Source organism: Bidens hawaiensis, unplaced genomic scaffold (assembly GCF_021521415.1).
Source record: "Bidens hawaiensis isolate Kalapana, Puna unplaced genomic scaffold, B.hawaiensis_p1.1 tig00005823_1, whole genome shotgun sequence".
Classification (NCBI taxonomy): Eukaryota; Viridiplantae; Streptophyta; class Magnoliopsida; order Asterales; family Asteraceae; genus Bidens; species Bidens hawaiensis.
In genome coordinates, this window is record NW_027491384.1 from 1,066,673 (window position 1) to 1,078,887 (window position 12,215).

The 12,215-nt window shown below is 33.7% G+C and overlaps 2 protein-coding genes across 2 annotated transcripts; both read right to left on the reverse strand.

The window, feature by feature from the left end:
* Positions 1-3,143: 3,143 nt before the first annotated feature.
* Positions 3,144-3,446, reverse strand: LOC143630821 (uncharacterized). The gene has a single exon (XM_077099730.1). It carries the CDS (start codon positions 3,444-3,446, stop codon positions 3,144-3,146), a length of 303 nt encoding a protein of 100 aa, XP_076955845.1.
* Positions 3,447-3,899: 453 nt separating this feature from the next.
* Positions 3,900-4,689, reverse strand: LOC143630822 (uncharacterized). The gene is made up of 2 exons (XM_077099731.1): positions 4,417-4,689; positions 3,900-4,352 (listed from the first exon to the last, which is right to left on the reverse strand). The coding sequence occupies exons 1-2, from the start codon at positions 4,687-4,689 to the stop codon at positions 3,900-3,902; spliced, it is 726 nt and encodes a 241-aa protein (XP_076955846.1).
* Between the last annotated feature and the right edge of the window lie 7,526 nt (positions 4,690-12,215).

Sequence of the window (12,215 nt, forward strand, 5' to 3'; positions counted from 1 at the left end):
AACGAATTCAGGTATTTGGAGTTAAGAAGGACCCGCAAGAGCACATATTGTGTTTTCCAGGTGATTTTTGGAAGCTGGTGTTGGGTATATTGGGATCTAGATGCATGTGTGAACAAGCATCACTAGTGTATGAAGGCACTATAAATTTAACGGAAAGGGAGGGTATATTATGGTAAGTGCAGGGAGATGATATAATTACAATATGCATTCAAGCCAGTAACTTTTCTGTTAAATCATGCTTGTAAGATTTTGTTGTCACAACCCCGTCCTAGATAAACAATTTCTTGTGTTGGAAACACGAAGTTCTTGATCTTTTACCCTTTTCGTGGGCCTCGAACATAAAATTTTATTAGATTAAGGAGTTGTTTTGAGCATCATGAATTGTTACAGAATCAACACGTTTATACCTTCAATTTGTTTTACATGAATTGTTAACTGAATATGGATCCGAATCTTATATATAGTAACTAATTAGAATTGATTATAACCTCTATAAAGACTAGGTTTAGGTTTGATTAGGTGGTATGATATAAATTTTTGTAGGTTGTCAACTATTCAACATGAAATTCTTAAAATGATCAAGTTGGTTTAATGGTGTATACTCGTTCGTTAATGATTAACGATTCAGGCACCCTTGGTACAATTATTTACATAATAAATTGTCTTTTAGTAGTGTAATGGGGTATACTCGTTCGTTAATGCTTAACGATTCAGTTCAGATTGTGTTAAGTTGGCTTCAAAGATACAAACATGCAACGGATGAGCAGTCTGTTTATGCAATTGCCTTTGTATATACGAAATTAAATAGGAAAACTAATAACAAAAAGTACACAAATCCGATTTCTACTACAGTTCTGAATTATGTTACGATCCACAATATATTAATTATTCATCTTCAGCTGTCTCCTTACGTAATACTCAAGGTTAATCAACAGTATCAGTTCATTTGCCGAAGCACATATAAAGGATATAATAATCTGTTTATAGAATCATTTAATTGACCAAAACAATCAACCCAAATGTAGAAAAATAGTTAATCGATACCTAATGAATCAATCCACTTGAAGTGGTAGTGTGGTACCGATTTAAACATCTGGCAGTGCGTACTTTTAGGGAAGGGAGTTTTCTTGCTTAGGGATGCTCGTTTTAATCAGACGTAGTGCTTTCGTTTTGGGTTTCTCTTCTGCGCGTTTGGGCTCTTTTTCAATGAATTATATTTGAATATGGTGAGCATCGGTTTATAAGATGTATGTTAATTACAGCTGAAAGTTTTAACCCTTTGTCAGCTGAGCACAAATATCACATTTCTTCCACTATTTGAGAGTTTTAACTGAAAGTGAGATAGATTGCGTATTATAAGTTGTTTGTGTGTTTAGATGTGATTATTGATCAGTCAAAGCCAAATGATGCATTTCTTCTACTACTTTACAAGGATGAAGCAGGCTAGTATTTGATCCAAATGCAATATGTAATGAGATTTTATATTTTATTTTATTATTTAGTGTCCATCCCACATCGGTAGTTAATGATTTAAGTATTCTTATTTTTTTTTACCTATAAATAGGAGTCCCTAAGTACCCTTATTTCTTGCCATTAGAAACAATTTGCTAAGAAAAGAAAAATGTCAAATCAATTTGTCAAATTACACCTGATAATGCGTTTAGAGCTTTTGGTAGAGAAGTTAGAGTTGATTTCTCAGCTTGTTCGTCTGTTATTATCTCATGCCCTGCTTCGTGCCCTCTATGAGAGCAGGCTTCAGGAGCTCGTGGAAGACTTTTATCTGACACAAGAGGAAATCTGTGCAACCCTTTGCAGCCTGGTATCTTTGCCCTGATCTATAGCAGCCTGGTAGCTTATGGTAGAGAAGTTCGATTTGAAGATTCCTTTTATTACTTTCTCGTTCTTTAATAATCGTAACAAGGGTGCCTGAAAGTTTAGTGTTTAATGAAAATCTTTGTTATATCCTTCCTTTTTTAGTAATTCATTTCTATTTCTAACATGTTTGAGCACAACTTTGTTGTTCCCTTCATGTTTTGGTACAATGATTCGATCTATTTACCTAACAAATTGAACTTCTATTGAAAACCAGTGAAAAGCTGGAAGCGGTTACAAGCCAACGTGAACTCTACATAACAAGAAACAAAATAAATTAGTCATTTCTATAGAATTTTTAATATATGAAATATGTTAAAAATGTATTGTTTTTTTATCTTTCCTGAAGTTATTTCAAAGAAAAAAAACACGAACATGATTTGTTTCTTTTTTACCGTGCATATGTGCCAATCATGTGTAGGTTATATCACTTACACATAATCTAAACATATGTAGGTAAACCTTTATTAATTTCAGAAAACATATGAACAGTCTAACTTAATGGTTTTTATGTAGATAGAATAAACATTTTTAGTTCAAATAAATTAAAATTTGTAAAACCATTGATAAAATTTTTTAAATGATTTCAGATTTTTTTTCTCACAACAATTTATATTCTATAATAAACCTCACCTACATATTAATTATTCTGTGCAAGGAATTTAACACTTTTAAGAAAAGTTAATGTAAATTATTTAGTTTGTTTATTAAGTGAACATTTAGGTGAATTTAATGTACATTGTTCAACCATTAATAAAAATTAATAGTAATGAGGTTTACTTAAATTCTAAAATAAGATTACACTTGTTAACTCACAAAGTGACTAACTTTATGTGTTTATAACATAACATAATACGATATAACATGATATTGTGATATATATAATACGATGTCATATATATATAGATATATATATAATACGATGAAATATGATATAATATAATACAATATATATCATATAATATAAGTGAACACAATTCAATATTTGGGTTCTAGACACCACATACTTTGTTACATGGACAAGAAGATTAAAGAGAAAATAATATAAGAAAATTGTTGAATTAAGTGAAATGTTTATTTATCTCCCATGACAAAAAAATGACACTAATAGGTTTTGTTTATTTATAAAATCAACACATGTGCAAGTCATATGCAGTGGTGGAACAGAAAATTTCAAATGGGGTCGTAATATAATTGTTTTACATTCGGAATTCAAAAGTGTACACAAATTACTTTTTTTTACCGATAGCTGGTAACTGGCATCTTCGAGGTCACATAGCTTGAAACCGTTGAAGAATTGCTTCATTTTCAACACTTGCAAAGATATCTTTCTCTACATAGCACACCAATGCATCCGTGAGAAAATTATCACCCATCTTATTACGTAAATCAGTCTTGATAAACTTCATCGCGGAAAATGATCTTTCGATGGTAGCTGTTGCAACCGGCAAGACCAAAGCCAACTCAACTAGTCGATAGACGAGGTCATATGTAATATGATATTTCATCGTAACCATTTTCTTTGCAAGTTCTCCAATATCACGAAGACCAGAAAAAACTTCATTACTTTTCATATTTGAAATGTACCAATCAAGTTGTATCCTTAGTTGACCGAGATCAAAACCACTAAAATTATCAGAATATAACTCAGCAAGCCGTAGTAACTTCTCATGGTCAAAAGTTTGAAATGAGTCTCTAGGGTCAAGACATGCTATACATGTAAGCAACTCCTAGTTTGCCTTAGTAAAACGCTCATTCATTTCATTAAGAAGAAGATCAACAACCTAGAATCATGATGAAATAAAATATATAAAGCTTGCCAACAAAAAATGTTATAAGATGAACTTTGTTAACAAAAATAAATGAGAATAAGGCACCTAATAAAAAATATCAGTGCGAAAGCGATGGAGATATGTTTGTGGCTCATCATCAATTGTCCTTCTAACTCGTCCTGGAATAACGTCTTCCATATTAGGCATATAAATTTCATTTTTAGAAAATGTGGTGACTTCATTCAATAGTTCTACCTAGCCATCATCCCTGTATTTCTTTATATCATATTTCATATCTTCAATCAATTGAACAGCATTACCAATATTTTGATTCTTCAATTGTAGGGCTTGTGACAGGTCATTTGTCTTTCTTAATAAGTTTACCATTAAATGAGCAATAAAGACAAACTCAAAGTTTTCCATTTTCTCAGCCATACCAAGCGAATTGCCTCGAGTTTTTGCATCAGTGCCCTCTGTTGACAAAGCAAAAAGCACTTCTCTCACCGGTTTCCACAAGTCTAAAAGTCGAAGTATAGTTTTAAGATGGGAACCCCAACGAGTGTCACCAGCTCGGGCTAAACTCATTTCTTGGTTTTTACCTTTTCCTGCACATACTTCACCCGTCTCAATTCGTTTCACAAAATCATCATGTTGTTTTTTTCGAATCAAATCTTTCCTTTTACATGAAGCTCCAACAATATTCACAATCTTTGTAAGGTAATAAAAAAAAAGAACTTACAGATGCATATTCAGATGACGTGGCCACAACTACCAATTGTAACTGATGTTCAAAACAATGTATATAAAACGCACACTTATTTTCAGTAAAAATTTTTTGCTTCAATCCATTTAGCTCTCCACGCATATTGGAAGCTCCATCATAACCTTGACCTCTAACTTTAGACATTGTTAAATTATTTTTTGCAAAAAAGTTATCAATAGCACTTTTTAGGGATGATGCACAGGTGTCGGTAACATGTATTACCCCAACAAACCGCTCAATCACTTCTCCACCATCATCCACATATCTCAAAACCACCGCCATTTGCTTCTTTATAGAACAATCACGAGACTCGTTAATTAAAATAGAAAAAAACTTATCTTTAACCTCGTTCACAATATATAATCTTTCTTACCTCCGCATCACATGCATTAACTATTTCTTTTTGGATTTTAGGCGAAGTCAACTGATTATTTCCATGTAATATTGAATTAAACGCCTTATTTACTTCATCATTACGTTCACAATACCATTTGACAAGTTCAAGAAAATTATCTCGACTATTAAAGCTTATAGACTCGTCATGCCCGCGAAAAGCCAAACCTTGTTTTAAAAGGAATCGAATCACATCAACAACAGCGGTTAACCGAACACGATAAACAATCTCATCTTGCTTACATTGTTGTGACAATACATTATCAAGATTGTGTCTTTGATCTTTAAATAATTCAAACTGAACTCTAGCATCGAAAATTTTAAAATGCCTTTTTCCAGTTTCTAAACCATGATTTATAAAGACTTCATCCCGGTGTCTATTACCGGTAGGGAACAAATAACACCATGTAACATCCCAAAATTTCAAGCAATAATATTTTAAATTATTTCTTATGATAAACGAGTTTACTTGATTTGACAAAGGAATAATAAAATATTAAGAGGGAATTAAGTCGGCTAATAAAAAAGGAATGAAACATGAACCAAAGAGGAAAGATGGGCTTAGGGTCCATGGGCTTAAGGGAGTATAAATACCCCCTTAAACCCTAAACCTTTCCATTTATATCCATCTTATTCATTTTTACACCTTAAAACACACACTTAAGCCAACCATTCCCTCCCTAGCCGCCGGCCACCCTCCGATTACGCAACCGAGCATCATAGCTTAGGATCTATAATCATACAAGCAAGATAACAAGTCCAAGATCATATACCAAGCAAACCGTAACCTAGAAACATCAAAAAATGTATGTTTTGATCATAAAGTTTACGTTTTTATTAACGTTTAGTCTTGAAACTTAGAACGAGATTAGATCGGGTGTCAATGAAATGTAAAGATGTGAACTTGACGTTAGAAACGAACTTAACGAACTCGCGGCAGCTTATGACACGATTAAAATGAACCCTAGACCTAATATTGAATGTTTTAATCTTAAAGGTCCAAACTTTATGCACTTTCTGGTCGTGTTTTATCCAAAAATGGCCACGGGAATGTTTGCGGGAATTAGTAGCATCTTATCAAAGTATTGCACGTTAAAACGGGATGATTATAGAGGTTTTGGGATGAGCCGTAGCTGCTTCTGGGTAACTTCACCCGCAGCAAGTTCGCCCAGCATGTTCGCTAAGCAAGTTCGCTAGTCCTATATGTTTGCTTAAGCATATAAGTTTGCTCATTGCTAATTTCGCTGAATGTTAACTTCGCCAAGTTAAGTTCGCTGGAAGATATGTTCGTTTAAAGCTAAGTTCGGTGGACACCTGAGTTCGCTTACTTAAGTTCGCCTACACTTAAATTCGCTAAAGTTTAGGTTCGCTTGAAAGTTTAAGTTCGTTTAAATTAAGTTCGCCTAACACGTATGTTCGCTTACATTTAAGGTAACGAATCAGACTAAACTCGTTATGAGGAATGAGTAAATGAATTAGAAAATAAATTAAAATCCTAATGGAAAATGTGTTAAGACAGTTAATGAAAACAAAATTTTTCTAAAGTGACCTGGCAGGGGGCTCTGCCTCTTGGACACCGCTAGGGGCTGCCGCCCCTAGAACCCCGCTAGCAGGGGCGCTGCCCCCGGACCCCGTTCGTTGTGGGCTATACAAAGATAGAAATATGATACAAGTAGTAATAGTTAATTGAAACGTGTAATTGTTATACAATTAGCCATGCTCAACTGAAGAAAGGAATAACTATTAACGGTGAACGTAACCGACTTCAGGTAAGTTTCTAGTCCCATTCCTTGTTATGTTTTTCCGGGCTGTGTGCATACTCGATGTGATTAATTAATACACTTATCCTAAGTGATAAGTGCATGCCATATATGTTTTATGTGACTGTCTGCTTGTCGGTATATGAACGATCTTCAGATACTGCATGTACTGCCAGGTAAAGTTTTGATGATAAGATTATTGTATGCGAAGAATGAATGATGTATGTATGTATGTATGAATTTACAATTATGTATACAGAGAGGTATGGTATGAAGGTTAGGATGAAGGGTGACCGGACCCTAATAATATCCGAGGATGAAGGGTGACCGGACCCTAATAATATCCGAGGATGAAGGGTGACCAGATCCTACTAATGTCCAAGGATGGAGGGTACCGGACCCTAATAATATCCGAGGTATGTAGGGTAAAGGCTCTTTATAATGTAAGGTTAGTTATGTATGTGTATGAAAGATTGATGGACATGTTAAGTATGTAATACGTACTTACGGGCACGTATATGTGTATGTGTATGTAAAGTAAGTTATGTGATTAACTAGAACTCACTCAGCTATGCTGACTTTTAGTATAAACGCAGGTGAGTAAATTGAGGCAGCTTGGATAAGAGGAAGCACATGGCATGATCTTAAAGAAGCTGGCATCTCGAGAAATGTTATGTTATCTTAAAAGACAATGTTTTATGTTTTAATGATTTGAATGCTCGATAAGACAAGAATTATGGTTATGAAATGTAATGGTTTGAATGTTTTTGATGTTCCGCGAATGTTTAAATTAACTCTGATATTTAGAACTGCGTTTATGAGTAAATCAAACACCAAATGTAGGGCACCGGTAACGGGCCTTACACACCACAAACAAAATGCCTCATTTTTTGATGCGCTATATTCTAACCAACAAAAACAATCAAACCATGTTTTTTGAAACTTTCTCACTTGTCCACAAATTTGTGTTTTCAGAAAATTGTGACCTTTTGGTTGACAAGCACATTTCGTTATATAACGTCTCCTTACTTCCTCTCGGATATTAATCGAATAATCATTTATCGGTTTGCGCAAGGCTGGGTCACTAACAATTTCATCTTCCGATACTTAAACTTCTTCTCGACTTCTTTTATTATTATTTTCATTGGCATGTGACGAACTTGATGGAGTCTCGATGCTTGATTTTGGTGTTTTACCAAAATAGTTTTTGATGGAAGTGTTTCTACATACACAAATATAAACAATTAATTATCGCAATCATTATATAAAACAATAAGTTCTAGATTAGATCATATACATTAATTGATCTTGTAAATTAACCACATAAATGATAACTACACAACAAGATTCCTAATTTCATACTATTAAAATCATAAAGTATTAGCTTAATAAATAATAACAAGTAGACAAGTAGTTAAAATAAAAACTAAATACATAACTTACTTTATATTTTTGAGATGGGGCCAAGGTAGGAAAACAAACACCAAAAAAATGAAAATTAGTAGTTGTAAAAGGGGAGTAGAGAATAGGATGGCTGAACTTATGATTTTCCTCTACATAAAGGTGAAAAGTGAAAGTAAATTATCATAAAATATTAGGTTTAAATATGAGCTTATTAAAATAATTAAATTGGTTTACTTAAACGACCCACATTCCAATAAACCCATTTAAAAATACAGTAAATAGTACATGTCTTTTTAGATCTACCCACAACTCATGTCATCTTCTTCATTCATCACCATATTTCAAAGCTTTGCAAGACCACCACTCGTCGGAAATTCTCAAACACAAGATGTCTACTTTTTCTTTTTGACTCTAAGCACTTTGTGAGAGGTGATCAAGAGGGTCAAGCCATAAAATATAAAAATAATACCTACTCCGATCCACTATAAATTTGGCCGGCCGGCCTTAAATCCGCCGTTGGTCATATGTATGTTATATAATATTCACATAACCTACACACATGTAAGATAAATGTATAAAGAGACATGAACAATCTTTAATGGTTTTTATGCAGATAGCATATGCATATACGCAAGGAGTATAATTTTAAAAATATGAACTATTGATAAAAAAATATTAACTTATTTAAGTTTGTAAAATTTTGTACATTTTTCCATTGTAATATATTATCGTTGTTTAATGAACCTCACTCATAAGTCTGCATACCAGTGTTTTAAAAATCGGTTCAAACCAGTTAAACCGGATTTCGCACAACATGCCGGTATTTTGAGTCAGGTATTTTTCACCGGTTTTCTTGAAGAGGTTTTTGTCTCAAATACCGGTTTTTACTGGTAAAACGGTTTCAAGTCCGGGAAATTTTTGATTTTTGCAACCCATATTTTTTTAAAATTACTTTTAACCCAACAATTAACTTTCAAATGTGTAAACTTTATGACTTAATTTTTTTTTTTAAAATTAAGTGTTTTTACATTATTTTTTTAATATGGATTAATTAACTTTTGGATTAGTTTTTGTTATGGAATCGTTTTGTAAGACCACGTTACCGGTGCCTCACTTTGGACGTTGGATTTACTCATAAACACAGTTCTAAATATCAGAGTTAATTAAAACCTTACACGAAATATAAAACTTCAACCATAACATATTACATAACTTTCAAATCTTGTCTTGACACACATTCGTAGTCATTTAAAAACAAAACATAGTCTTTAAAAACGTCATAACATTTCATTGAGATGTCAGTATCTTTAATTCCCTCCTCAAGCGAGCTGCCTCATTCTACTCACCTGCGTGCATACTAAAAGTCAAGTACTGAGTGAGTTCTAGTTAATCAAGTAACATACAATACGTCCATACACATTCATATATACGCACCCAAAGGTACATACACTTACATAGTTCTTTACCTTCCTTCGTACGTTCATACTATCATACCTTCCTTCTTTCCTTTCATACATACACATATACCTCATCCTAAAACATTCGCAGATATTATTAGTGTATGTTCCTGCATTCGCGGATATTATTAGAGTCCGTTCCCTACATTCGCGGATATTATTAGAGTCCGTTCCCTACGTTCGCGGATATTATCAGGGTCCGTTCCCTACATTCGTGGATATTATTAGGGTCCATTCCCTTTCTAACCATACCATCCATACGTTTCTATACATTCATAATTATAACTTCCATACGTACATACATCATTTATATTTCACACACACACATATATATATATCAATCATATCTTTAAACTATTCCTTGACGGTACATGCAATATCCGAAGATCGTTCATGCATCATCAAACATTCATTCACACATAAATCATATAAGACATACGCTTACCACTTAAGGTAAGTGTATTAACTAATCACATCGAGTATGCACACAGCCAAGCAAACATAATAAGGAATAGCAAACATAGTAAGGAATGGGGCTAGAAACTCACCTGAATGCTGTTACGTTCACCGTTAATGTTAATCCATTTCCTTAGCTGTGCACGACTAACTGTATAACAATTACACATATCAACTACTATCACTACCATATCGTCTTTCTAGTTTAATTATTACCCTCAACGAACAGGGTCCGGGGGCAGCGCCCCTGGCAGGGGGTTCAAGGGGCGGCAGCCCCTAGCGGGGTCCAAGGGGCAGAGCCCCTGGCTGGGGTTAAGCTGATTCGTTAACTGTCTTAACATATTTTTCATTAGGATTTTAAATTATTTTCTAATTCGTTAACTCATTCGCTATAACAAATTAAGCCTGATTCATTAACTAATTCGTTACTTTCATAATCTAGTTCGTTAACTGATTCGTCATCTGATCATCTGTTTCGTCATTACAATTCGTTATCTGAACAAGCCCTGATTCATTACCTTATTCTTAACGAATTGGCGAGTAATGAATCACCTGATTCGTTATCTGGTTCGTCAGCTTATTCGTGATTTTGGTTCACTATCTAGTTCGTTATTTGAGCATAACGAATGGGTGAACTGATTAGTTGTTTGGATATAACGAATTGACGAACTGATTCCTTATCTTGCCTTAACGAATTGGTTAGTTGATTCGCTACCTTACACCAATCTTATCTGGACTTTGACTCAGGGTCAAAGTCAAAATCGCCAAGAACACCAATTGGTCAACGTTTCTTAAATCTGCAATTAAACCTTCGTTTCTTAACGAAACATCACGATTTTGGGATCAATGGATTCAGAATTACAGCGCCTACAAACCCTAATCGTCCATTCATCCAAATATTCACGTTTATTTGGTGTGATTTATGCATCTTTACTACGGGTCCTTTTAGGTTAACAATTAACCTATCAAATGGTAATCAATTTCAGAAATCTTTGTTTCGTTAGATTCGTTTTTGCCAAACTCAAACAGATCTATGATTTTCTACATGAATCCGAACCTAAATGAAAGATTTCTAATTATAAACGTACCTTGAACGAGTCGAACTACGAACACGGTCAAGTCTTGATGTAGGTTCGATTCGTGTCAACTTTCTAGCACTAATAATCTCGGATTTCGCCTTCTGATCTTGACTCGGGATATAGGATAGTGTTTGTGTGTGTTTTTGATGGTGTAGGTTATGGTGTAGAGATGGATCAAAATGGAAAGGATTAGGGTTTAAGGGATATTTATACTCTCTTAAGCCCATGAACCTAAGGCCCATTCCATCTCTTATTTCATCATTTTAAGGTCCAAGCCCATCATCTGATAGTTTATTTATCTAAACCGACACACGACACTTTATCGAATAAACAAAATTTCATTTATTTATTATAATCAAAAGTAGGATGTTACACATTTAGTTTTGGATTTATCTTTTGATTGAAGTTACATTAACAGGAAATTATAAGGTAAACTATTTAACTGGTTGAACCTCCTGGTATAACCACGTTCAACCGGTTGAACCATTTTTTAGCCCAATCCGGTACAAGTAAAATACCGGTTTTTAAAACATTGTTGTATACCGATTATTCTATGTAAAGAAGTTAATGCTATTAATAAAAACTATCTAATATCAATGTAAATTAGTTAATTTTTTTAAGAACATAGAGGTGTATTTAATATGTGTAATGTTAATGGGTTGGTGATGGAGTGACAAGGGAGAGACTTGTTGTTTCAAGTTACCTCGGTGTAACAACTCGGATTTTCAAATTAATATTATAACCATTACCCGACCCAATTTATGTTTGGGAAATTTGTATCGATAAAATATCACGTCTATCGAGTACCTATTATTTTATTAATATTTGTTTATTATATTTATTTAATATATAGTAAATAACTTTGATTTATATACATTTTAAACCCTAACCTAAACTTTAATCTCAATTTGTTTCCACTTCTATAGTACAAGGATTGTTTTGCAAAACCTGCACATTATAACCCATTAACCAAATAACCCGTTAACCATGTTCAAACACCGGCCCACATAGCAACCGGATACCCAATTAGGATTTCTTGTACCTTAAACCTCGCTCTAAACTAGGAATTTGTTTGTGGGTTTTAATCTTCTTGCTATAATCGGCCTACCGACTAATTTAATTAGGAAACAATGATCTTCACATTTCATTTGATGGTAAGAGGAGAATTGAAAGCTAAGCAATGCGTAACCTCATCATTCAATGTGTATTCCTGAATAATCTCATTTTTCAACATCTGTACTCAGCCACTAAATTTATTT

Excerpts from the sequence above, each read along its gene's own strand:
- LOC143630821 (XM_077099730.1), bottom strand. The coding sequence starts at position 3,446 with ATGAAAAGTAATGAAGTTTTTTCTGGTCTTCGTGATATTGGAGAACTT.
- LOC143630822 (XM_077099731.1), bottom strand. The coding sequence starts at position 4,689 with ATGGCGGTGGTTTTGAGATATGTGGATGATGGTGGAGAAGTGATTGAG. Across the intron at positions 4,353-4,416 it reads TTGAACATCAGTTACAATTG|ATTGTGAATATTGTTGGAGC; the intron begins GTAGTTGTGGCC and ends TACCTTACAAAG.